Source organism: Plecotus auritus (assembly GCF_963455305.1).
Source record: "Plecotus auritus genome assembly, chromosome: 10".
Lineage (NCBI taxonomy): Eukaryota > Metazoa > Chordata > Mammalia > Chiroptera > Vespertilionidae > Plecotus > Plecotus auritus.
Window position 1 is genome coordinate 55,143,217 of NC_137785.1, and position 22,654 is coordinate 55,165,870.

At 58.1% G+C, this 22,654-nt stretch overlaps 2 protein-coding genes across 4 annotated transcripts in view; both read right to left on the reverse strand.

Moving 5' to 3' along the window:
* The window catches only part of SLC12A3 (solute carrier family 12 member 3), a gene marked incomplete at its 5' end in the record, with an annotated part of 29,134 nt that extends 19,882 nt beyond the window's left edge, over positions 1–9,252 (reverse strand). Inside the window, 11 exons of one of the 3 annotated variants that reach the window (XM_080645614.1) lie at positions 37–144; positions 411–565; positions 1,880–1,964; positions 3,180–3,310; positions 3,498–3,609; positions 5,072–5,182; positions 5,549–5,688; positions 5,998–6,093; positions 6,766–6,841; positions 8,352–8,495; positions 8,934–9,252. In XM_080645614.1, coding sequence (XP_080501740.1) covers positions 37–144; positions 411–565; positions 1,880–1,964; positions 3,180–3,310; positions 3,498–3,609; positions 5,072–5,182; positions 5,549–5,688; positions 5,998–6,093; positions 6,766–6,841; positions 8,352–8,495; positions 8,934–9,215 — 1,440 coding nt within the window. Of the gene's footprint in view, positions 1–36; positions 145–410; positions 566–1,879; positions 1,965–3,179; positions 3,311–3,497; positions 3,610–5,071; positions 5,183–5,548; positions 5,689–5,997; positions 6,094–6,765; positions 6,842–7,578; positions 7,632–8,351; positions 8,499–8,933 lie in introns of those variants that run through there. The other 2 variants (XM_080645612.1, XM_080645613.1) reach the window with 2 other exon arrangements.
* Positions 9,253–19,354: 10,102 nt separating this feature from the next.
* The window catches only part of NUP93 (nucleoporin 93), a 93,852-nt gene continuing 90,552 nt past the window's right edge, over positions 19,355–22,654 (reverse strand). The window contains exon 20 of the mRNA XM_080645861.1: positions 19,355–19,476. The gene's annotated coding sequence lies outside the window, so the exon portion shown is untranslated. The remainder of the gene's footprint in view (positions 19,477–22,654) is intronic.

Genomic DNA, 22,654 nt, shown 5'->3' on the forward strand with positions numbered 1-22,654 from the left:
CCTGGGTACCGACCAGCCCCCCTTCCGCAGCCCCACCTGGAAGACTTTGGCGGCTGAGACGAGGCAGGCCAGGGCAGAGGAGAGGGTGGCCCCGAAGATGCCGGCTGTGATCAGGGGTGCGAAGCCGGATACCATGCTCATAGTCTGCAGGGACACGGGGTTCAGGGCAGGCATGGTGGGGGGACGGGCCCGGAGCCCCCACCTGGGCACCCCAGTCGCCTCTTCTCACAAGGGCTGGGTCCTGACGCCTCCATCTGAGTCCACAACCATCCCCCGGGATCCCAGTGGCCACCCACGCAGGGACTGAGCCCAAACCTCTTCCCCCCATGCCTGGGCCCAGCGCCCCAAAGCATGTCTATCCTCGGCAGCCCCTGTGTCCCGTGGGGCGACCTGCTGGCTGGCCCGGGTACCTGGTAGTAGTTGATGAGGCCGTAGTGGCAGCTGTGCTGCTGGGAGCACTCGGTGAAGTTCCAGCCGTAGCCGCAGGCCAGCCCCTCGCAGGCGCCCAGGCCCGGGGTCACCGTGTCATTCAGGTTCCCGGAGGCGTCACGAACCACGCAGGAGCCTGAGGAGGAAGGAGGGCCTGGGGAGGTCTGCTCCCTTCCCTTTGCTCTCCTCTGTCCCGCCCCCAAAACGCTGGCCACTTCTGCAGAGAGGGAGATGCTGCCGATGTGATACAACGATGTAATAATAATAATAATAATGATGATAATAATAATAATAATAATGATAGTAAAGACACTGATACTCGCTAACACACAGGAGCACCTACTGTGTGCCAGGCACAGGCCTGGGAAGCAGGTGTTACTAGTACTTTTATTGTCTCACTCCAGAGGCACAGCGAGCTCAGGTGACCTCTCTGAGGTCCCAATGTCCTTCCTAACGCGGAGGCCCGGGCCTCAGACCTGCCTGGCAGTGACCTGGCCCGTGTCCCTTGGTCATCGGGGAGTAGCTTCCCTCACAAGGAGCAAGAACCCCCGTGGGGATCTCGGGGAGAGGCAGGTGACAGCAGCTCGGGCCTGGGTCAGAGCCCGGCTCCACCGCTTTCTTTCTTTCTTTTTTTTTATATATACATTTTATTGATTTTTTACAGAGAGGAAGGGAGAGGGACAGAGAGTTAGAAACATCAATGAGAGAGAAACATCAATCAGCCGCCTCCCGCACAACCCCACTGGGGATGTGCCCGCAACCAAGGCACATGCCCTTGACCGGAATCGAACCTGGGACCCTCCAGTCCACAGGCAGATGCTCTATCCACTGAGCCAAACCGGTTTCGGCTCCACCGCCTTCTGTTTCTGCTGCGGCCAATACCTTCTCGCTTGCTTTCCTACGCTTTGTCTCTCGATTGAAATCTTTCCCATAAGAGGACAAGAACTGTCACCTCGCCAATAACATGATTGCTATTCCCGTCGTCGGAACATGGTTTCCACACCCTGGGATCTGTAACCTTGGATTTGAAGGAACTGAAGGGCCTGGTCTGATCCTCCCCGTCCCCCCATGGAGATGTTCTGGTCACCACAGGTGGCCTCAAAATAAGGTCCATTCCAGGTGTGGCTCAGTGGTTGGTGTCAACCTATGAACCAGGAGGTCATGGTTCGATTCCCGGTCAGGCCACATGCCCAGGTTGTGGGCTTGATCCCCAGTGTGGGGCGTGTAGGAGGCAGCCGATCCATGATTCTCTCTCATCATTGATGTTTCTCTCTCTCTCCCCCTCTCCCTTCCTCTCTGAAATCAATAAAGATATATGTTTTTAAAATAAAATAAAAATAAGGTCTAAGCCTCTACTTCTTGGGGTTGCAAAGTCCTCCCAGCCCAGCTCTCCCTGTGAGAGATCTGAACCCCACGCTGTGACCCCCCCAGCTCTCTGGGCGCTACTTACCGATGGTGGCCGAGATGGCCAGGTAGGAGACGGTGGTCCAGAAAATGGCCATGAGTGTCCCCTTGGGAATGGCGATGGCAGGGTCCTGGGAGGGAGGCAGAGCCGGCATCAGCGATCCCAGCCCCGGCCCTTGTCGGAGGCTCGGGATGGGGCCCAGAGGAAAAGGGACTTTGCAATTGGGGGCTTACAGGAGGACAGGCCACAACCAAGGTCACAGGGCTGAGACCTCATCCAGGGCCCCGGGAGCCCAAAGCGGGAGAGAAACTCCAGCCAGCTCCAGGCCGGTCCATTTGATGTTCGACTGCAGCCACAGGCACCGGCAGGTACGCAAGAAATACCCGCTCACACCTCTCATTTGCTACGTTTCACCACTAATCGCTCAACAGACATGTCCTGAGCGCCTTGTATGTGTCTGAGCGTTAGCCGGACAGAGACGCAGAGGTAGGCCTCAGTCCTCCCGAGGCAATAAAGCCCTGACATAATGGACCATGTGCTGACGGCGGTGCTGGGACAGACGTAAGGATGGAGGTGTTATTTGCAAGAGGAACAGACTGGCCCTAGCTGGTTTGGCTCAGTGGAGAGAACGTCGGCCTGCGGACTGGAGGGTCCTGGGTTCGGTTCTGGTCAAGGGCACGTACCTCAGTTACCGGCTCGATCTCTGGCCCTGGTCAGTGTGCGTGCAGGAGGCAACCAATCGATGCATCTCTCTCATCATTGATGTTTCTATCTCTCCCTCTCCCTTCCTCTCAGAAATCAATAAAAAATATTTTTTTTTGGAAAATGAAAGAGGAACAGGCTTTGTGAGGTACAGAAACAAGGGTAGGGAGTCCCAGAGGGCAGGGGCAAAGGCAAAGGGGGTGAGGGGGGCAGGGCAACACGGCAAAGCAGCAGATCCTGGGCTGGGGCGGAGTCATGGCTGTGGTGACATTGACCTTGAACACCGAGCTGAGGAGCCTGCCTGCATCGAGACAGCGGAGGGCCCCGGAGGGTGTCAGCCCAGCAAAGATCTGTGGGATTCGGCCCGAGTTTTGGAAGTCAAGCTGGGTCCGTCTCCCCCTTAAGCTGACTCCCAGGAGTGAGGGAGGACACTAGCCCATTTTGGGGGTGGCCCTCAAGGCCTAGAGGGTCATTGATGCCAACCGACAACCTGAGAACTGAGCGGAGTGAGCGGCATTGACTTGCACTGAGTTGCGTCGGCTGGACTGGGTTTAGAAGGTCTGCCCGTGGTGCCAAGCTCAGTGCCCAGGGGGAGACCTGGTAGGCAGGGCCAGGAAGAGGGAGGGGCAGGCGTGCTGCTCACCTTGAGGTCCCCGGAGATGTTGGCCCCCGCCAGGATGCCTGTGGCCGAGGGGAAGAAGATGGAGAACATCCCGAAGAAGCTGCCGTCCGGGCCCCGCCAGTCGGGCACCAAGTTCTGGACAAAAATGTCCCCTAGAAAACCAGGGCCTGAGTCAGGGCTTCGCCCCCTCACTGGGCCCAACGGGGAAGGGAGGGCATTCCCGTGGCAGCTCCTGGCCATGGAGTCGGGGATCCCACCCTCCTGGTGCGCACAGAATAGGCCAGCTGGATGGGCAGACTGTCCCTGTCCCCATGGGCAGGGGCCCCAACCTGCACGTACCCCGGTAGCTGAAGAAGCCCCTGGAGGCCTTGTCCTCAGACGGGGGGATCAGCGTCCCCACCAAGTAGTTGGCAAAAGAGACCATGATGACCATGAAGAAGAGCACCTGGGCCTGGGGGCAAAGGACCAAGAGGTCAGATGGCCTGGGCCCCCCCTCTTGAGGGCACCCCAGCAGGGAAGAGCCTGCTCGAGGTCTCTCTCTCTCTCTCATTCATTCATTCATTCATTCACTCATTCATTCATTCATCATCATGCTGCAGGCTCTCCTAGGACTTGTTGCTCACACAAGGCTCTTGTCTTGCTGAGAGAGAGAGAACATGAATCTAGAGCAGGGGTGGGCAAACTTTTTGACTCGAGGGCCACAATGGGTTCTTAAACTGGACCGGAGGGCCGGAACAAAAGCATGGATGGAGTGATTGTGTGAACTAATATAAATTCAAAGTAAAGGAGCGGAGGGGAGAGCAAGAGAACCGGATAGAACAGCTGGATCCGGCCCGCGGGCCGTAGTTTGCCCACGGCTGATCTAGAGTGAGAACAGGGCTGTGACAGGGACTGGGTCGGGGGCTACGTGAGCAGGGTGGCCTGGAAAGGGGTCTTTGAGGGTCCTAAGGAGAGGGTGATGGGGCAAAGCTTGGTGCACTCAAGGGGCGGCGAGGAGGCCAGTATAGCTGGAGGTCAGAGTGAGGGGGAGAGAGGAGAGAAGGTGGGGGCCAGGTCTGGCCAGGCCTGCCAGCTGCAGCCCAACATCTATCCTCCTCCCATTTCCCAGTGCTAACCCTCTGACTGCTGGCTGGAGAGGGGTTCAGGTGAAGACCACGTTCCCCCAGAGCCCCTTCTGCTAGGGGTGGCCATGAGTCGGAGTTCTGGCTGGTGGGATACTAGGGGAAGGGATATTTCCCTTCCTGCTGCCTGGACTGTGGACGTGGTGGGTGGGTGGGGGTCCTCATGGACCATGGATGAAGGTCACACCCCAGAGGTGGAGAGGCCACAGGAGGGAAGGAGTCTGGGTACCTGAGCCCCAAGAACCAGGGACACCTGGGCTGTTAGAAGAGAGAGAAATGAACGCCTCTTGTTTAAGGCCCCTTCCATAGGGGCTCTGTCACAGCGGCAGATCTTAAAGCCTTGCTAATACAGATAAGAAGAGGTAGGCCCAGGTGGCGTGGCTCAGTGGTTGAGCGTCGACCTATGAGCCAGGAGGTCATGGTTCGATTCCCAGTCAAGAGCAATGCCCGGGTTGCAGGCTCGATCATGCAGGAGGCAGCCCATCAATGATCGTCTCGCATCATTGATGTTTCTCTCTCTCTCCCTCTCCCTCACTCTCCCTCTCTCTCTCCCTCTCCCTTCCTCTCTCTGAAATCAATAAAAACATATATTATAAAGAAGAAGGAGAAGAAAAAGGAGAAGAAGAAGAAGAAGAAGAAGAAGAAGAAGAAGAAGAAGAAGAAGAAGAAGAAGAAACATATGTTATGAAGAAGCAGCAGCAGCAGCGACAGAACCAGGAGCAGGACCGGTTCCCTGCTCCCATGACTCCCACATGACACCCCCAGGTCCCCTCTCCAACATCCAGGCCTCACCTTGGACTCCCACTCCATGCCAGCCAGGGAGATGGCCAGCAGCACGGTGACGGTGACCACGCCGATGATTCGGATGTCGTTGACGGGGTCCACGATGGGCGAGCCGTACTCCTGGGGGAGGGGACAGGCTGGCTGCGTGCTGCCCTTGAGCACCCCTCCCAGACTCCTCCACCTGAGTCACCTCATTCTGGTGACCTCTCCCAGGGAGACACTGACCCAAACACCTTCCCTGCCAATAGACCCCCCAGAACAGCTGCTGAGGGCCTGGGCAAGTGGCCCTCAAGGCAGCACACAGCCCTGATGGGGACTTCTGGGGATGGCCTTTCTTTGATGGGATTGTCATGGTCACCCACAGCCATCAGACTGTGGCCTTGGTCCCTGATGGGCAAATGGGGCCAAGGAAGGCCCAGCCCGCATGGGGTGAAGGAGACAGAGAGGTGGTGGGCTCCCTCTGCCCGGGGTCAGCCTTGGCCTCACCTGGAGCAGGTCCCGCACGGTCTCAGCGAAGCCCACCGTGTGCATGGCCACGCCCACAGCGTTGGCGAAAGCAAAAATGAGGCCGATGGAGCCCCCGAGCTCCGGGCCGAGGCTCCGGGAGATGAGGAAGTAGGTGCCACCTACGGGGGACAGAGCCAGGAGCCATGAACCCAGCGGAGTCAGCTGGCTGGGGTGGCAGAAGCGGAGGCTGGGAGAGGGGACCACGGGCTCCAGGGGGCCACGGTGCAGAAAATAACCCAGGCCATCCTGTGGGTGTGCAGAGCTTGCCCCCCAACCCCCACCCGGATCCAGAAGGAGCCGCCTCGGGTGCCCCAGTTTGGGTTGGGCGGTGGGAAGTGGTTCAGAGACCATTCCCAGGGTGAGGACTGGGGGACCTACAAGAGGAGGGGGGGTGGGGAAAGGTAGTAGTGGGGTGGGGGGGGGCCTACCTGACTTGACCTTGCCATTGGTGGAGATGGCTGAGATGGAGAGGCCTGTGATGGAGGTCACCGTGACTGACAGCAGGATGATGATCCAGGTGAGGACTGTGGGGTGGGCGGGAATGTGGTCACCCCAAAACTCAGTCGGGGCATTTCCCAGGTAAAGGAGCCATGTGAGACACCCGAGTCAGCCAACTGATTTGCCATGTAACTGAAATCACTTCCCCTCTCTGAGCCTCTGTTGACTCATCTGGAAAACGGGTCTCTGCCTGCCTCCCTGGTCGATGAGGGAGCTGCTGAGCCAACATGTAAAGGATCACTAGGTATGGGGGGGAAGGTACCCTCCTTTAATAACAAAAAGTAAGGTAATAGTTACCATTTGGTGAGCACTTCTGGGTGCCCCGTCCTGTGCTGGTCACGTGCACCATAGAAACCCCACAATAGGTCTGTGAGGTAGGGACAGTTACCACCCCCCTTTTACTGATGAGGAAACCGAGGCTCAGAGAGGTTAAGAAACCTGTCCAAGGTCACACAGCAGGGCACAGAGCTGGCATCTGAACCCGTTCTGTGCAGAGTTTGAGCTTCTAACCCGGATGCTCTGTAGTAGAAATTCGCTCCAAGAGGTTAAGAGACTTGCTGAGGGGAAGAGCCCTGGGCTGGCTGACTTCGTGTCCCGTGCTCCTCTGCCCCACCACCCTGCCCTCTGTCCCTGCAGGGGACAGGGTCTCTGCTGCCCATGTTCAAGCTCACCTTCCCCTCCCTGCCAAGGGCACTCACCAATGCCCGCCTGGGCCGTAATCCATGGGAGCCGCAGGTAGAGGATCACACCCCAGATATTGAGCATGCAACGGATCTGGGAGGAGAAGGGGGGTCAGAGGCCGCGGGGGGTGGGGGAGCAGAGACCCCAAGACCAAATACACAAGTCCCTGTCCCCGGTTATGGCACGGCACCAGGCACCTGGGCCTAGGGGCGTCTGGGCCCTTTCTTTGCTTTACCCAGTTCAGTGCCCTTCTGGTTTTGTGGGGCAGGGAGGATGGGCTGCCCACCCCCTTTCCTGCCTCCCATTGGGGCCTGAGAATGGGCCGCAGCATCACCACCCCTCCCCTACTCCAAGCCCAGGATCCCGTGTTTGGCAGCGCCAGCCATGGCCCCCAGGGCTAGCTGTTGGTGCAGGGGCTGGCATTTAGGGGGAGATTAGCCAATGCCCCACATACAGGCAGAGATCAGGCCTCGAGTTGCTGTGACTTCAGCTGCCAAATTTAAAACAGAGCCAGAGGCCTTGGCTGAGGCTGAGATTCCCAGTGGAAAGTACTGCCCCAGCCAAGTCTTGGGTTGGGACAAGGGCATGTGGGAGAGTCCTAAGGCCCTCCATCTGCTCGGAGCTGCTGAACGGGCTGGGCTGGGCCATGTGGGGCTCTGCACTCCAGGACTCCAGAGTCCGGGAAGGAGATCCAGAATCTCCATATGCGCCTCTGGGGGTGCTCACGGGTCCGATGGAGACACGGGGCACAGCCAGCAGGCAGCTTGGCAGAGTTAAGGTCAGAACCCAGGCCCACTGCCTCCCAGAACAAGACTAGAGCTTTGTCTTACATCTCATGCCACCCCCTCCACATAGTCCCCTAGTGTCTTCCAAAGCCAAGTTCACGTGTTCCTTTGCTGTCTGGAGACTTCCTGGTGCTCTGCCCCTTCCCATCATGGAAAATGAGAAAAACACATTTGTGGATTTGTGTGTTCGGTGCTGCCCTCTGGTGGCCTTTTGGGGGGAAATGCCATTTCTTCTTATATCTCCCAGGCAGGCATTGCTCCAAACACTTTACATCCATTAGCTGGTTTAATGCTAATTATTTCACAAATAAGGAAACTGAGACACAGGTTAAGCAACGTGTCCAAGGTCACAGGACAAGTAAGTAGCCAAAAAGCGATCTGCCCCAGGGCCAGGTCTCCGTCTGGGGAGTAAATGGAGGTCAGGAAGCTCAAAACCAGAGAAAATGGGCTGGGGCAGTGGTCGGCAAACTCATGAGTCAACAGAGCCAAATATCAACAGTACAACGATTGAAATTTCTTTGGAGAGCCAAATATTTTAAACTTAAACTTCTTCTAACACCACTTCTTCCAAATAGACTCGCCCAGGCCGTGGTATTTTGTGGAAGAGCCACACTCAAGGGGCCAAAGAGCCGCATGTGGCTCGCGAGCCGCAGTTTGCCGACCACTGGGCTGGGGGAAATATGCAGGTGGGGAAACCGAGGCGCGGGATAGGCTTGGGGTCTGCCCGGACGCTAAGGCCTGAGGGTCAGAGCTGAGGCTGGGCGGAGCTCCATCTCCCCACCCCCCGCTCCCCGACATCCTGTTTACAGCCCACTCACCATCACCCCCTTGACCCAGCCAAAGCGCACGGGCTCCTCGGGGCTCTTCTCGCTGCTGGCGCCCGCCTCATCCTCCACCAGCCCGTCCGTCATCTCATGGCTGGGCCGGCTGTCGAAGGCCAGGGCGTGCAGGTGGCTGCCTTCCTGCTGGGAGCCGAGACCGCGGTGAGGCCGGCAGGAGTCACGACCGTGCAGCTCTCAGCCCTCCACCCTCCACAGCCCAGCCTCCCAGGCAGCAAACCCAGCAAGGCTCTTCTCCGCTGCAGACCTTCCCTCCCTCCTCTCTCCATCTCCTTCAGGTGTGTGCAACCTCTGCTTGCATGCTTCCACGGACGGGGAGCTCATCACCTCCCTAGGCAGCCCTCATTTGCTTAATTGGGTTGCCGAGGACTGGGCAACGCCGCACATTACAGGTACCCAGAGCTTCCCACTCCCATGTCCAGGGTTCATTTGGGCCTCTCGACCCCTGAGGAAGACACTAATCCTCATGGCATAGGTGACAGAGCTGAGGCTCAGAGAGGGTAGGTGACTGGGTCAGGTCACGCAGCAGGGAAGCGGCCAGTCTTCTGAGACGATGCTTACCTTAAGGAAGGAGTGCAGGTCAGCCAGTGTGGGCCGGACCTTTCGGGGCTGGCCGGGCAGGGCGCTGTTGGCATAGTGCTCGTAGGCCGGGACCACATCAATAGTGTTGTAGCCAAAGGTTCGCATGTACAAGGTGCTGCCGTGGGTCAGGTGGCTAGGGTGGCTGCTGTCGTAGGCAGCCGGCGGTGGGGACTCATCGCTCCCCAACAGCGTGCTAATGGTAAAGCGCCCACTGCACAGAGTGGGGTCCCCCGGCGTCTCCGACCCCGGCAGCTCTGCCATGGCGGCTCTGGGTGGCAGGGGCGGGGGCCAGGGTCGGTGGGGACACGCAGGGTGGCTTTATAGGCTGGGCCTGCAGCGGGGGGAGGCAGGGAGGTTGGCCTAAACCGCCCACAGCTGGTGAGCAGGGTCCCTGGACGGGGTGGGAGGCAGAGCACCTGCCCACCACGTGATCTCGGAGGTAGCGCCCCGCCTGGGCCCCCGAGGGCTGGGTGTACAGGCCTGATGCCCCGCCCCCGCGAGGAAGGCCCACCCAGCTCCCGAGCTCCCAGCTGCAGGCCTGAGGCTTTGTGTCTACACAGCAGCCCCCTCCGGCCCTGATGAGCCTGCTTCCTTCCCTTCTCCCAGAGGTTCCGACCCCAGAGCCCTCCCTGGGGGATGCCCTGCACACTCACTCTGTGTCCGTTTGCATCCCGGGCCTGGGTGGCCTGTAGGCTCACAGAAAACCACGATCTCCCATCACCCCTGTTGGGGTTTGCCTCTTTCGGCAGGTCACCCAACAAACCTTTAAAGTCCACCCACCCCGCACGGGTGGCGACAGGAGCCGGGAACATGGATGGCGGGCTCATGGCGGGGCCACTGAGTCGGGGGAAGTGGAAACTGACCAGGCGGGCTGTGCGGGGAGGGCGGCCACAGGAGAGAGCAGCCTGGACCGGGGTCCGGAGATGAACAGGGGCCCAAAGGCCACCACCAGCTCCAGGCATCTGAGCTGGGCTTAGGCTCAGGCTCGGGCCAACCTTGGGAGGGACATGGAGGGACACACTTCCTCTCCCTCCCGTCGTTGCCTCTCAGACCTGGGTTCTCAGAGGTCACAGAGGTCACCGGAGGACCAGCCCTGAGATGCCCAGTGTCCCTGGGATGCCACGGCTCCGGCAGCAAGTGGGCACTGTGGACAGAGGACTTGCAGAGGGCCCGCAGGCTCACCTTCGCCCCTCGCTCCCGGTCCAGAGGGCCAGCACAGGTGTGCCAGCTGCGAGCCAGGACAGGTGCTCAGGCTGTTAGAGCAGCAGCTGTGTTAGGGAGTCACCCTCCAAGGCGAGATGTTTAAACTGGAGCCCGGGAGCCCCACAAAATTGTGGGCACGTTTTTATACCCAAGGGCCTTTTTCTGAGATTTTATCCAACGTGCTAGAAGGCCGCCCTCAGGGGTGCAGATCTGGGCCTGTCACGTTCACGGATGACCCCAAGCAACTAAAGAGCACTGAGTAGGTCCTCAAAAAACACCTGTTGAGTGAATAACACAGGGGACCAGGCTACAGAGGGCAGAGAGCAGCCGGCAGCCACAGGAGCCCTTAGTGGACAGAATCACCCCAAGTGGGGGTCAGTGCAAGGGGCAGCTCCTTGCGGGGGTGGGGGGAGGCCTTCAGCCGGGCGTGGGGATCACAGGATATGGTCACTGTGAACCTGTTTGCAGTTTGTATATTTACCTTACGTGGTAATTTTTTAAAAAGACTTCTCAGGGGCTCCTCTTCGTGACCCCCCGGCTTGCCTACCCCCTTCCCAGGAGTCCCAGCCCCTCCTCGGAGAGGCCTCCGCAGGAGTGTGTCCCCAACCGCGTGACAGCGGCCACTGGGGCCAGGACCCCAATCATGGTCAATGTTCTACCTTTCCACCCGACCCCATCTGGTGGGGGAGTTACTCATTCCCTCCCTGGGCCTCGGGGCAGATCTTATCACCCCCTCGCTCTAAAACTGCCACCTGATTGGCGATTCGCAGCTGCCCAGCACCATTCCTCCACACCTGGGCCTGCAGAAGCTGTGGAAAATTCCCGATTAAGATCTCAGCAGAGGAGGGGCCGGAAGGGCCAGGCAGGTCTCCAGCAGCCCTGCGGCCGTGGGCAGAGCGAGGGGCAGATTTGCCGGGTCACCCTGGTGACCTCTTCCTCCCTCCGAGATGCTCAGGCCACGGAGGCTCCAAGGTCCCTTCGAGCCCAGGAGGGGCACGTTTGCTGCTTCGAGGAGCCTTTCCTGCCCCTCCACACCCCACTGGGGCGGGAAGGGGTCTAAGCAGGACCCCGCCAAGGGCTTCTCAATAGAACAAGCTGGTGGGACTGTAAGAAGCCCTTGTGCCAAACCACAGACCCCAAGAAAGGGGGTTCCTGCATGTGGTGTGATCTCATTCATTGGAGACCTGCTCACAGACCCACTTTTTATTTTATTTTATTTTTGTTGATTTCAGAGAGGAAGGGAGAGAGACAGAGAGAAACATCAATGATGAGAGAGAATCACTGAGCAGCTGCCTCCTGCACGCACCCCACTGGGGATCGAGCTCGCAACCCGGGCATGTGCCCTGACCGGGAATCGAACCTGGTTCATAGGTTGATGCTCAACCACTGAGCCACACTGGCCAGGCTTTTTTTTTTTCTTCCAGACCCTCTTTTTGATGGGGACACAGTGCTGAGTCAGATGCAAGTCCCAGGACTTCAGCGGCCAGGGGGCCCCCAGAGCCCTCAGGTCTGAGACCCGGGACTCAGAACCGATGCACCTGGCTCAGCAAAGCGCTGTGACGGGGCCGTGGGGGGTCTCAGGCTCCGTCTCAGCTCTCAGTCTTACCTGACCCTAGTGGGCCTTGGCTTTCTCGGCAGCAAAATGGAAATGCCACCCACACCTGTCAGCTAGGGCTCACCTGTCCAGGGCTCACCTGCCCCTGGCCGAGCGGCGAGGGTCCCTTCAACATCTCCCGATTCTCAGGACAGAGAACAGGGGCAGCAAAGGAACCGAAAAGCCTCACGGTCAGGAAACCCCTAGAAGCGAGCACCCTAGACACAGGGCTCTGGCATGTGGAGGGCGGAGGGCAGGGGCCCTGCTGCCACCTCCGAATCCCAGCGTCCCAGAGGCACCTAAGCATTGGTTGTGCCCCTTCTGTATACCAGGCCCTGGGACTCACAGCCTGGCCTGGCGGACAAACCGGCAGAGGAGGGCAGCGCCCAGGAGAGAGAGGGGAGCTGGGAGGGGAGAGGCTGGGCACCGATGGAGGGGATTCTGGGGCACGGGGTTCGGGAAAGGCGTGGTCAGTGCCAGGGAAGAGGTGGTGAGGTGGGAGAGGAGGGACGACATGGTGGGAGCTGAGGCTGGAAGGGGTCCAATCGTGTCTTCATTGACACACATTTATTGAGTGCCTACTGCATACCGTGCACAGCCTGTGCTGGGCAGCAGAGGCACGGGGGAAGGAGACACAGGCCCTGCCCTCCTGGAGCTCACATTCTAGCGGGAGACACCGACAGCAGATGAAGGAGCAATCATTGTGATACAGTCAGCGATTAAGTGCTACGAAGAAAACAAAGCTTGCTTTTTGTTTTTGCTTTTTGAGGAGGGGCATTTAGGCCCCTCTGAGAATGAGAAATTTGAGCTGAGCTCCAACAATGAGAAGCCACCCGTATGCCAGCAGGTCTGAGCACTGGGGTTTGGGGACGGAGAAAGGGCATGTGCAAAGGCCCTGGGGCAGGCATGTGGTGTGGGCGGGGCCCCTGTCGCTGGAGCAGAGGGATGGAGGAGATGGGTCTGAGACATGGAAGGGGGAGCATTGGGCCTTCCAGCCAGGGTTAGAAGTTCCATGTTCTCTTGCGTGATGGTCAGATTTATATTTTTCAAAGATCCCTTTGGCCATTGTGTGGGGAATGGACTGAGGGAGGCAGGGTCAAGGCAAGACTAGTTGGGGTCAGGGGGCCGCTGTGGGTGGCAGTCGCTGAGAAGCAGTGGGGTGGCGGAGCCCCCAGAGCCAGCCCATGGATTCGTATAGGGCAGGGGCTCTGGAGAGGAAGGGAACGGGGAGGACACCACGGGGAAGCAATGGTCTCATGATGGTCTCACTTCTGGGTAGGGAATCGGAGAGAAGGGCCGTGAATGCCGAGGCAGGAGCCCACCCTGGTCCTGGAGTGTGGGGTCCCTTCTGTCTCTGGGAAGCTGCTAGGGTCAGCGGTGGTGTGGTGAGCAGGGCAAGGCAAACAGAACTGGCCAGGGAGGGCCGGCGGGGCTACGGCAACAGGCAGCAAGGACAACAGCATCGTCGGGGAGCCTGGGGCTCCGCCCTGACTGCACACGGATCTGAGCTTCACGGGACAACCCCCACAAATGCTGGTTCCTGGGCCCCGGCGGGAGCTCCTATAAACCCGGGCGGAGGAGGGCGGAGGGGCCACGTCAGCATTTTGGGCTCCCCGCGGACACTCGCCAGAAGGACACTCTGTCACACAGACTCCCCAGCCCACCCCGTCCCCAGGTCCGAGTCCTGGTCCCACGAGGCTCCCTGGAGAGGATGGGTATGATGCAACCCTGGTGTCGTGAAATAGCCGGGTAAGAGGAAGCGCTGCTCGTCGGCCTGATTCACAACACCAGCTGCAGCAACCATACCAGAACTCCGCCGGCTTGCTCCTCCGGACGAGGCTTCGTGGCTTCGAGACAGCGGCGGCTGGGCAAACATCTCCCCCGACCCCGACCCCACTGATGCCTGCCCTGGACCCGCAGGGCGCCAGGGCCCGCGGTGAGGGACAACGGGTCGGTCCCTGCCCACGGGGGGGCTCACAGACTTGATGGCTCCGGGAAGGGGGGAGCAGGGCAGCAGCAGGGCACAGGGTCACACGGGAGGGGCCAGGCTCTGGGAAGGCCTGGGGAGCCGGAGGCTGGATTGCAACCTCCGCAGCAACCAGGACCAAGACACGGGCTTCTCCTGAGCCTGGCCGACCACGAAGTGTGTCTACGGCATTCCCGGTCCTCCTACCTGGACAGTGGTGTAGCCGTTGCACACTGAAGGACCTCCAAGCTACTGGCAGCCAAAGCCAAAAGGGTTGGGACCCGGGCTGATGAGTTAACACATTTTCATTGTTAAAGGAAGGACCCCTGTGGTATGTTTTTCTCTCGCTCTTCGCGGTCAGACTGGCTTTTTAAAACCTATTTAGCCCACATTCACTCCACAAGTAAATACAGGCATTCATAGCGGAGTGGGCGGTTCTGGGGGACACACAGCGGGCAAGGCGTGCTCACTCCCTCCCCTCAGGAGCACCTGGTTCACCGGAGGTGGCAGAGCCAGCAAGAGCCACCACCCAAGGCGTACAGGCACAAGTCCCTGGGTAAGACGCTGCCCGGGTTCAGAGAAGGGGGAGGTTCCTCTGGCTGGGGCAATGGTAGAATGGGGTGATAGGATAAAGGCAAAAAGGAATAAGCATTCATTTCATGAGGGAAGTGGCCAAATGTTAGCTTGGAGCTTCCTGGCAGCCGAGGCAAAAAGTAGATTCATGATCAACGATCACTCTCTGATAAATCTCCACCACACCTTCATCCCTCCATCCCAGCTGAGAAAACTTTTTAAAAATTATTATTTAATATGTTTTTATTGATTTCAGAGAGTAAGGGAGAGGGAGATAGAAACATCAATGATGAGAGAGAATCATTGATCGGCTGCCTCCTGCACGCCCCACCCTGGGGATCGAGCCCACAACCCAGGCATGTGCCCTGATGGGAATCAAACCGTGACCTCCTGGTTCATGGGTGGATGCTCAACCACGGAGCCACACCGGCCGGGCCAATCTGGTCCCAGCTCTTTAGCTACCAGAAAAGGTGGGAGGACACCAACCCATCCTCCACTCACTGTGTCAGACAAGGCGTTCTGTTCGGGGCAGGTGCTAACATTTATTAAAAACAAACAAAGCGCTGGGGTGTGGGAGGCGCAGCGGGAGGAGCTGCTCGGGAGCGGAAAGCAGAGAGGCGCCCAGAGGGAGTGGCCTTGGCCCCGTGCAGTCATCAGAGCGCCGGCTTTTACAGAAACCCACCTTCAGAGGATCCTAGCAGCTCAGAGGGGCTTTCCCACGTCACCCGCTGACCTCATCAACATCCCAGCGCAGAACCCCAGGGGACCTCCTGCTGGTGGCCGCCCAGCATCCCAGGGCTCAGCTGCAAGATGCCACTTGCCATTCGGCTGCATTTGTGCTAAAGTGGGGGAGAGGGGTGGGTCCAAGGGCAGTCTCCCCTCCAGACGGGGTTGCTTGGCTGGGGGTGCAGGTCCCACAGGGCAGGAAGTTTGAGGAGTGCAAGTCGGGTCCTTACCCCCAGGGGAGCTCCGCTAGCAGCAGCACTGAGCACTGGAGGGGCTCCGGACAAGCCCTCAGGGCACGTGACCGCCAATGGGGGGCACAGGGAGGCGGGGCAGTTGGACGCAAGGAAAGAACATCCTCGATGAGGGGCCAGGGACTCCCCCATAGTTGTCAGAGGTCATTCACTTGTGATTTCCTGGAGAACGTGACACTAACCCCCCAACATACACACAGTGGTGCTCTTCAACTGGAGCCATTTTTACTAGTTAACCAGCAACATCGAGGACCGTGCGGCATGACCGACTTTGACCTTGGTGGGGGCACAATGGGCAAGCTGACGCAGTGGGCCTGGGCATGGTGCCTGTTCTTCCTAACCTGTTAGAATTTTCATCTTCCTGTTTAGTGCATCTCAGACACTGTGATTTGTGGACAACCAGTGTGGAGGAGTGGGGTGGGGGATGGCACTTAGGGAGGCCCAAGGCCTACCCCACTCCCCGCTTCTGGTCAGAACAAGGGGTCCTGACCCTGTTCTTGACTCAGGGCATGAAAGGTCACCTGGGGAGCTTCAAAAAAAAGTGAATGCCAATTAAGCCAGAAGGTCAGGGGGCAGGGGCTTGGCAATCAGTTTGTTTGGTTTTTTAATACGTTTTTATTGATTTCAGAGAGAGGAAGGGAGAGGGAGATAGAAACATCAATGATGAGAATCACTGATCTGCTGCCTCCTGCACGCCCCCTACTGGGAACTGAGCCTGCAACCTGGGCATGTGCCCTGACCGGGAATCAAACCGTGACTTCCTGGTTCACAGGTCGACGCTCAACCACTGAGCCACACCAGGTGGAAATCAGTATTATTTCAGAGTTCCCAGGGCTGAGAACGAGAGCTCTGAACAGGAGGGAAGATGCGCTGACTGAGGCTGCACACAGCACAGTCTGGCTTCTTCAGAAAGGCAGTGCTGATTTAGCGTTCCTTAAACGTTACCTCCCACGCCGTGAAAGGTTTTTAAAGGAGCTCATTTCGCCTGGGGAGACATAAATTCATAACTGGCCACCAGCCCTTTGTGCTGGATTCCTTGCCCAAGGCCCACAGGCAGCCTTTCAGTATCGATCTGTATGGACCCCCAGATCGGACCTCCCCTCCTCTCTCTGCCTTATGGACCACACCTCCCCTGGTGTACCCCACGCCCCACACTCACCTCTTGAGCAAAGGCGGATACCCTGTTACGGTCAGGCTTCTGCATGGCCAGGAAGGGATGCACGTGCGGCCTTTGACCCCTGGCAGGTCCCCACCTGGCTCCAGGGGCCCTGCACTCACCTGAGTCCCGCTGTCTCTGCTGCTTCAAGGTCGTTGGGGTGGTTCACAGCTGTTCGGCACCGCTGGGGCCAGGCCAGGAGGGGAGCCGGCTCCCTGTACCGGCTGCGGAGACGGCCACACCCACACCATGCCCCGAGTCCACAGGTCTGAATCCTGTCACTTGCTCATGGCTCCCTCACCCCCTCCCCGCCCCCACATCTGCCCTTTCACTCACTTCTTACGGCTTCCTATTTTATGATGGTTTGTGTGTGCGCCTGTGCACACACCTGCTTCTCTCTCTTCCCCAACCACACCTAAGCTTAGGAAAGCAGGGGCGCCTCCGTCTCAAGAGCACCCCATAGCTCTTAGCCCTGCGGGCCCTGGCGGTTCCGGAACAGCGACACTCTCACGCCAGCCTGTGGAGAGAGACGCACTTTTACAGGCAGAGGCCGTGGCTGTCCACTCTCACAGGAAAGTGTAAGCTCCTGGAGGGCAGGGGGCTGACTCACTTCACCGCTGTGTCCCCGTGCCTGGCACAGGGCAGAGGCTCAAACCCGTGCTGAGCGGCGTTCTCCACCTGGCGTCACAGAATCAGCAGGAACCCCAAGTCAAATCTGACATGTCCATATCTGTCCCCTAATGGTAAATTTTTAGCCTCACTTCCTTGACCTCATTTTGTCTCGAGGGGAAAAAAAGCCAAACCTGGGGTAGGGGGTCACTGATGCCGCTCTGTCACCACGGGAAGGGCCTACTGTGAAGGACAGGAGCTGGTGGAGGACACACCTCTACAAGGCTCGGAGCAGGGCGGCCCGAAGTGACCTTTCCTGAGGGCTCGCGGGGTGACAGGTAAGGGGGGGGGGGGTGGCGATTTTAGAAATGGACTTAAGCTTCCCAGTTGGCTGCTGGAGTGGGAACTGGCACCCTGCTTTATACCTGAGCTAACCGGCTCAGCGAGGACACTGAACGTGCCCTCAGTCCCAGGATTCCAGGGGATTCTAACCCAGCACGGTGGACACACCTCTCTCTACAAGGCTCGGAGCAGCCCAGCCCAGCCCAGCCCCGCGTGGGGTAGCTGTCTCTTGGAAACTCCGGGTTCTGAGGCCTGGGGCTGCTGCCCGCTCACTCCACTCCCGGCTCTGCACCGAGAGCCTCAGGTCTCAGCTGGTCCCCACTCTCCCTCCCCCACCCCCACTGGTGCTGGGTTCTTTCCTTTCAGAATTTAGTTTTCAAAGAATTTAGCTCCAAATCCTTGTCGGTCCTGTGCTTTCCAATGCTAAGGACCCCGTGGCCCGCCACCAGGGGGCCACCTCTCAACCGGCTGGGCTGTATGGGAGGAATCCAAGTGCCCTTTTCGGTTTAATTTTTTTTTTTTTTAAACGCAGGGCAGCTGACCCACCAGGCTGCCCAGCACGGAGGCTCAGCCCCGGGACCCACACTGCAGCAGGAGGGCCCGCTGGCTGCGAAGGTGACTGATGCCTCCGGGCGGGGGCACGGGGGACAGAGGCATCTGCAACAACCGAGGAAAGCATTTCCGGCCGAGCTCCTCGGGCCTCCTCTCCTGGGAGTGTCCTTGGCACAGCTGAGCTCCCGGCGGGCGCGGGGGCCTCACTGCCCACCCCCCCCCCTACCCCACCCCCCGTCCCCACATGTCTCTGTGGCTGTTTGCTTCCTGGGGCACCTATGGAAACCTGGCCTTTCCTAGGGGACCCCTGGGTACCCCTCGTGTTGGGGTGACCACCTGGCTGGCATTTTTAAAGGTTTAGCTGAGGACACCTCTGAGAGGCCTCCAGTTTGGAGAGCTGGATAAACCGCCACACTTTGCCACCGCGCCACCGCCCCGCCCCCTCACTGGTTTCCCCTCCCGGCCACAGGCTCGCCAGTCCCTGCCCCCAAAGGCACTGCCATCCCAGAAGAGACAGTGAGACCATACCACAGGGGGTGGGGCACTCGTTGGAGGCCCCAATTCCCAGGCGACTCGCCAGGAAATGGCCTCCCCTGGACCCCAGCTGGGGACTGAAGTGCAAAGGGAATGGGCTGAAACGCTTCCAGCCGCCCACTCAGGCCACCTGGTCACCTCAGCGCTCCTCAGCAGGGCCAGGTCCCCCAGGGGAGAGAAATGGACACCCCTTCCTGCTCAGCCATCAGCATATGCCCAAGCAGGATCCCATGCCCAGACCCTGAGGACGCCTCCACAGGTCAGAAACAGGCAGAGACGGTCCAAGACAGCAAGAGGCATCTGTCCTGTGATCAGGCCACGTCTCTCCCACCATCGGACCAAAGCAGTCCCCCAATCCTGCATCCCTCTCCCAAGGCAAATAACTGGCCTTCAACCTCCATTTAAGAGGCTTCCCAAACCAGCCGGCGTGGCTCAGTGGTTGAGCATCAACCTATGAACAGGAGGTCACGGTTCGATTCCCAGTCAGGGCACATGCCCAGGTTGCGGGCTCCATCCCCAATAGGGGGCGTGTAGGAGGCAGCCGATCAATGATTCTCTCTCATCATGGATGTTTCTCTCTCTCTGAAATCAATAAAAATATAAATTAAAAAAAATAAGATGCTTTCCAGTGAGTGTCCAAAATACATGCTCCCAGACTGCACCCCGCTCCAGCCTGGGGTGGATGCCACATGCTGGGTTATCGCCAAAGTGCTCCACCACCCTCCAGCTGGGCCTGGCTCTCCCAGACCCTCCTCAGGGGACTGCATTCCAGGCTGGTGGGGGCAGAGCAGGCCTTGGGGGCCGGGTCGGGAACCCTGTACTTACAGAGACCTGTGGGCACTCCGCAGACCCGGGCACGGGCAGGCCTGAGCCTTCCTTGCAGGGAGCGGAGAAGGGGCCTGGCACAGGCATCAGAGGCCGGGAAGAGGCACTTCCGCTGCCCTCGGAGGAGCCCGGGCTGTGCTAAGGACATTCCCAGGAGAGGAGGCCCGAGAGGTTTCTGCTCCCTGGAAGGACTGAACAAAGGGGCACATGGCACTTTGGGAGAACATTCCAGAAATTTACTGGCTACAGACAGGGGTGCTGGTGAAGGAACCATCCTAAACAGAGTAAATGCAGAAGTTACTGTACAGAAAGGAACAGGCAGACGCGTACACCGACTCTCCTCCCTGCTCCCCACACCGTCCCTGCTCCCCACAAACACCACACGGAGCGACAGGTCAGAAAAGCAAAGACATGAAGAAAATAATCGGTCAACTGAATAAAGCAAAGAATGCTCCCACTGCGTTCCTAATAAAAGTTACTGATCAAGGGCGAGGAGGCTGTACTTGGCACATTTGAAATTCCTGATGGAAAAAAAACCCGGGAGATGACAGCAGCCGAGGTCGGCTGGGGCTGCCTGGCTCTTTGACCCTGAGTTCCAGGTGCTGCCCTCTCCCAAGTGACTGTCCATCTCGCTGTCATTTCCGCAAACCAGGGTGATCCAATTCAGGACAGCCCCTCGCAGCCGGGGCCAAGCCTGAAGCCGCTGGCAGCCAGCGCCAGCAGAGGCAGGCCGCACCGGGTAGCCAGGTAAAACAGAGACATGCTCGTCCAGAGAACTCACTTGTGGTTTATCTGAAAGTCCCATTTATCTCGTGTCCTATATATATTTTTTTAATATATTTTATTGATTTTTTACAGAGAGGAAGGGAGAGGGATAGAGAGTTAGAAACATCGATGAGAGAGAAACATCGATCAGCTGCCTCTTGCACACCTCCTACTGGGGATGTGCCCGCAACCAAGGTCCATGCCCTTGACCGGAATTGAACCTGGGACCCTTGAGTCCACAGGCCGATGCTCTATCCATTGAGCCAAACCGGTTAGGGCGTCGTGTCCTCTATTTTTATTTGCTGAATCTGGCCCAGATGAAGGAGCCTTCGCTGCAGCCCTGAGTGTCACCTGAGAGCTTGTCTGGGGCCACCAAAGGGGCTTGGGTGTGTCTGTTTCTCTGCTAGAAGCCTCTGAGGGGGTCACTGGCTCCCCAACTTCCTCCTCTGAAGCAAACTCTTTTCCCTCCTGATCCCCGAGAAACAGACTCTCAGAGGACCCTGAGGGCAAAGGCCACAGGGGCACAGAGGATGGCCGTGCAATGTGGCCTTCTGCCAGCCCTCCTTGCACGCAGTTTTTAAAGATCTGGTCTTTATTACAGGAAATCACATTTCCGCCCCTTCCTCGAGTCATCTCCCTGCAGAGGGTGCAGCTCTCTAAGTTTCCTTCTTGCAAGAACCCGCCCTGTTTTATGGACCCCAAGAGACACTCCTCCCCTCCTTCCTTCATACACGTGCCTCTTAAGGACCCCAGGCTGAGAGACTGAATCTACGCATGGAGCTGGAACAGAGGGCGTGGGGAGCTGGAATAGAGAGAGGGTGTGGGGTGGCTGGCACAGGCCAAAGCAGAGAACCTGCTCATTCAATCATTGGCTGAACGTCCACTGTGGGCTAGACAAAAGCTATTTCAAAAATCAAAGTTAGGACAGAAAATTCTTTCTAATTCTCCTTAGCAACGTGGCACCACCAGTACTTGCACTTAGGCGATCCTGGTAAAAGAGGACTAGAAGAAAGCCCACTTTTTTGACTTATGCCCAACTCTGGGGCGGGGACCTGATGACCTAGCCGTCCCCAGCTACTGCCCTGGGCTGTGCGGCGGCTGAACTGAATTTGGGCTGGCACACCAGAGGGGCTTGGGCAGCCAGGCCCTGGACAGCCGCCAACCACAGCAGGTAGATGCAGAGCAAGGCAAGGAGAAGGGCAGATCATCTGACATTTCTTTTCAAAATGTTTTAGTTGGTGGTTTTCAGCTTTTCCCTACCAACCTGTGCAGTAAGAAACGAGTGGCAAGAAGACAGGCTGACTGCCCGCGCCCCCGCACCTGTGCGAGGTACTAGAGCACTACCAGTCAGGGGACGTGCTGGAGGCCCGGGACTTCTGAATTCAGCCCAGGAGGATGAAGGATGGGGGACGTTCGGGACCCCGACAACGGCCTCATTTTGCTGACCTCTGACAGTCCTGAAATGTAGGCATAAAGGCTGTATTTTACTGGTTGAGTAATAGCATAAATTGCACGTCCATTAGAAATTTCATAGGTAAAGCCTCCCGGCTTGCTGGACACAGGGTGCAATCTCCGTGGCTGACTAGGATGAGAGTCCCATCCTTGGGGGGCCTGCCAGCCCCAGCCTGGGGTTTGGTCAGCACCCAGCATGCTCCAGTCACTTCCTGAGTGGCAGGATGGGAGTTTGGGGTGATATGAACTACCTAGTAAGGGAGACCAAGGTCCCGATGCCTCATGGAGAAACAGGATTGTGGAATTCAGTCTAAAGCAGCAGGACAGTGCACATCTGCAGGTAATTGCTAAATTCAGTAATACGGGTTTGATCAGTTTACTAAATAGAGCAGGCAGGGGTGAGAATGCAGAGAGCAAATAGTCCTCTATTAAAAAAAACAACAACCCGCAAATGCTGGCTCCTGTGGGAAGGAGTCTAGAGCACTGTGCTTACAGTAACCCATGCCTGAGAATTTAAATGATGCATCAAAGGAGTAACAACCGTGGCTGCGGTACTGCTGCTGAAGTCTCTAATTAGAGGGCACATTCGGAGGGCAGGGCCAGGGCCCACTCCCAGCCCCAGTGTGAAGGGCACTGGGCTCTTTGAATGACAAAGCCGAAGGATTGGCTCAGAAAGTGCTCACTCCAGTTTCCCCTTTGAAGTGAGGCAGCCAGACTGGTTTTGTTAAAAAAAAAAAAAAAAAAAATCAAAGGAACAGATTCCTTGAAATCAAACCTCCAGGCCTCTGAAAAAGACCCAGCTCGAGCCAGTACCTCCCTCGGTGTCTCGGTGAGTTTACGATGAACCATCCTGAGGCCAATGGGAACTCTGTCTCCATGTGCCCCGATTCCACGGGGCGGACTGACTCATCCCTGGAGGATGAAGTTCCCTTGGGGCCACGGTCTCGGTTTCTCTGGGTAAAAGGTAAAATCATGGACCAATGTCGAGGGACAAGATTTAGTTCCCCAAACAGGTGAGCTACGGATGATGTTGAAGCTAATAACCTGCCACAGGGTCAGGCCTCTGGGCTCACAGCGTCATCTTGGGGACACAGAAGCCCTGCACCCTCAGCCTGTCCCTCCGCATCTCTAGACCAGCCACCCACTGAGGAG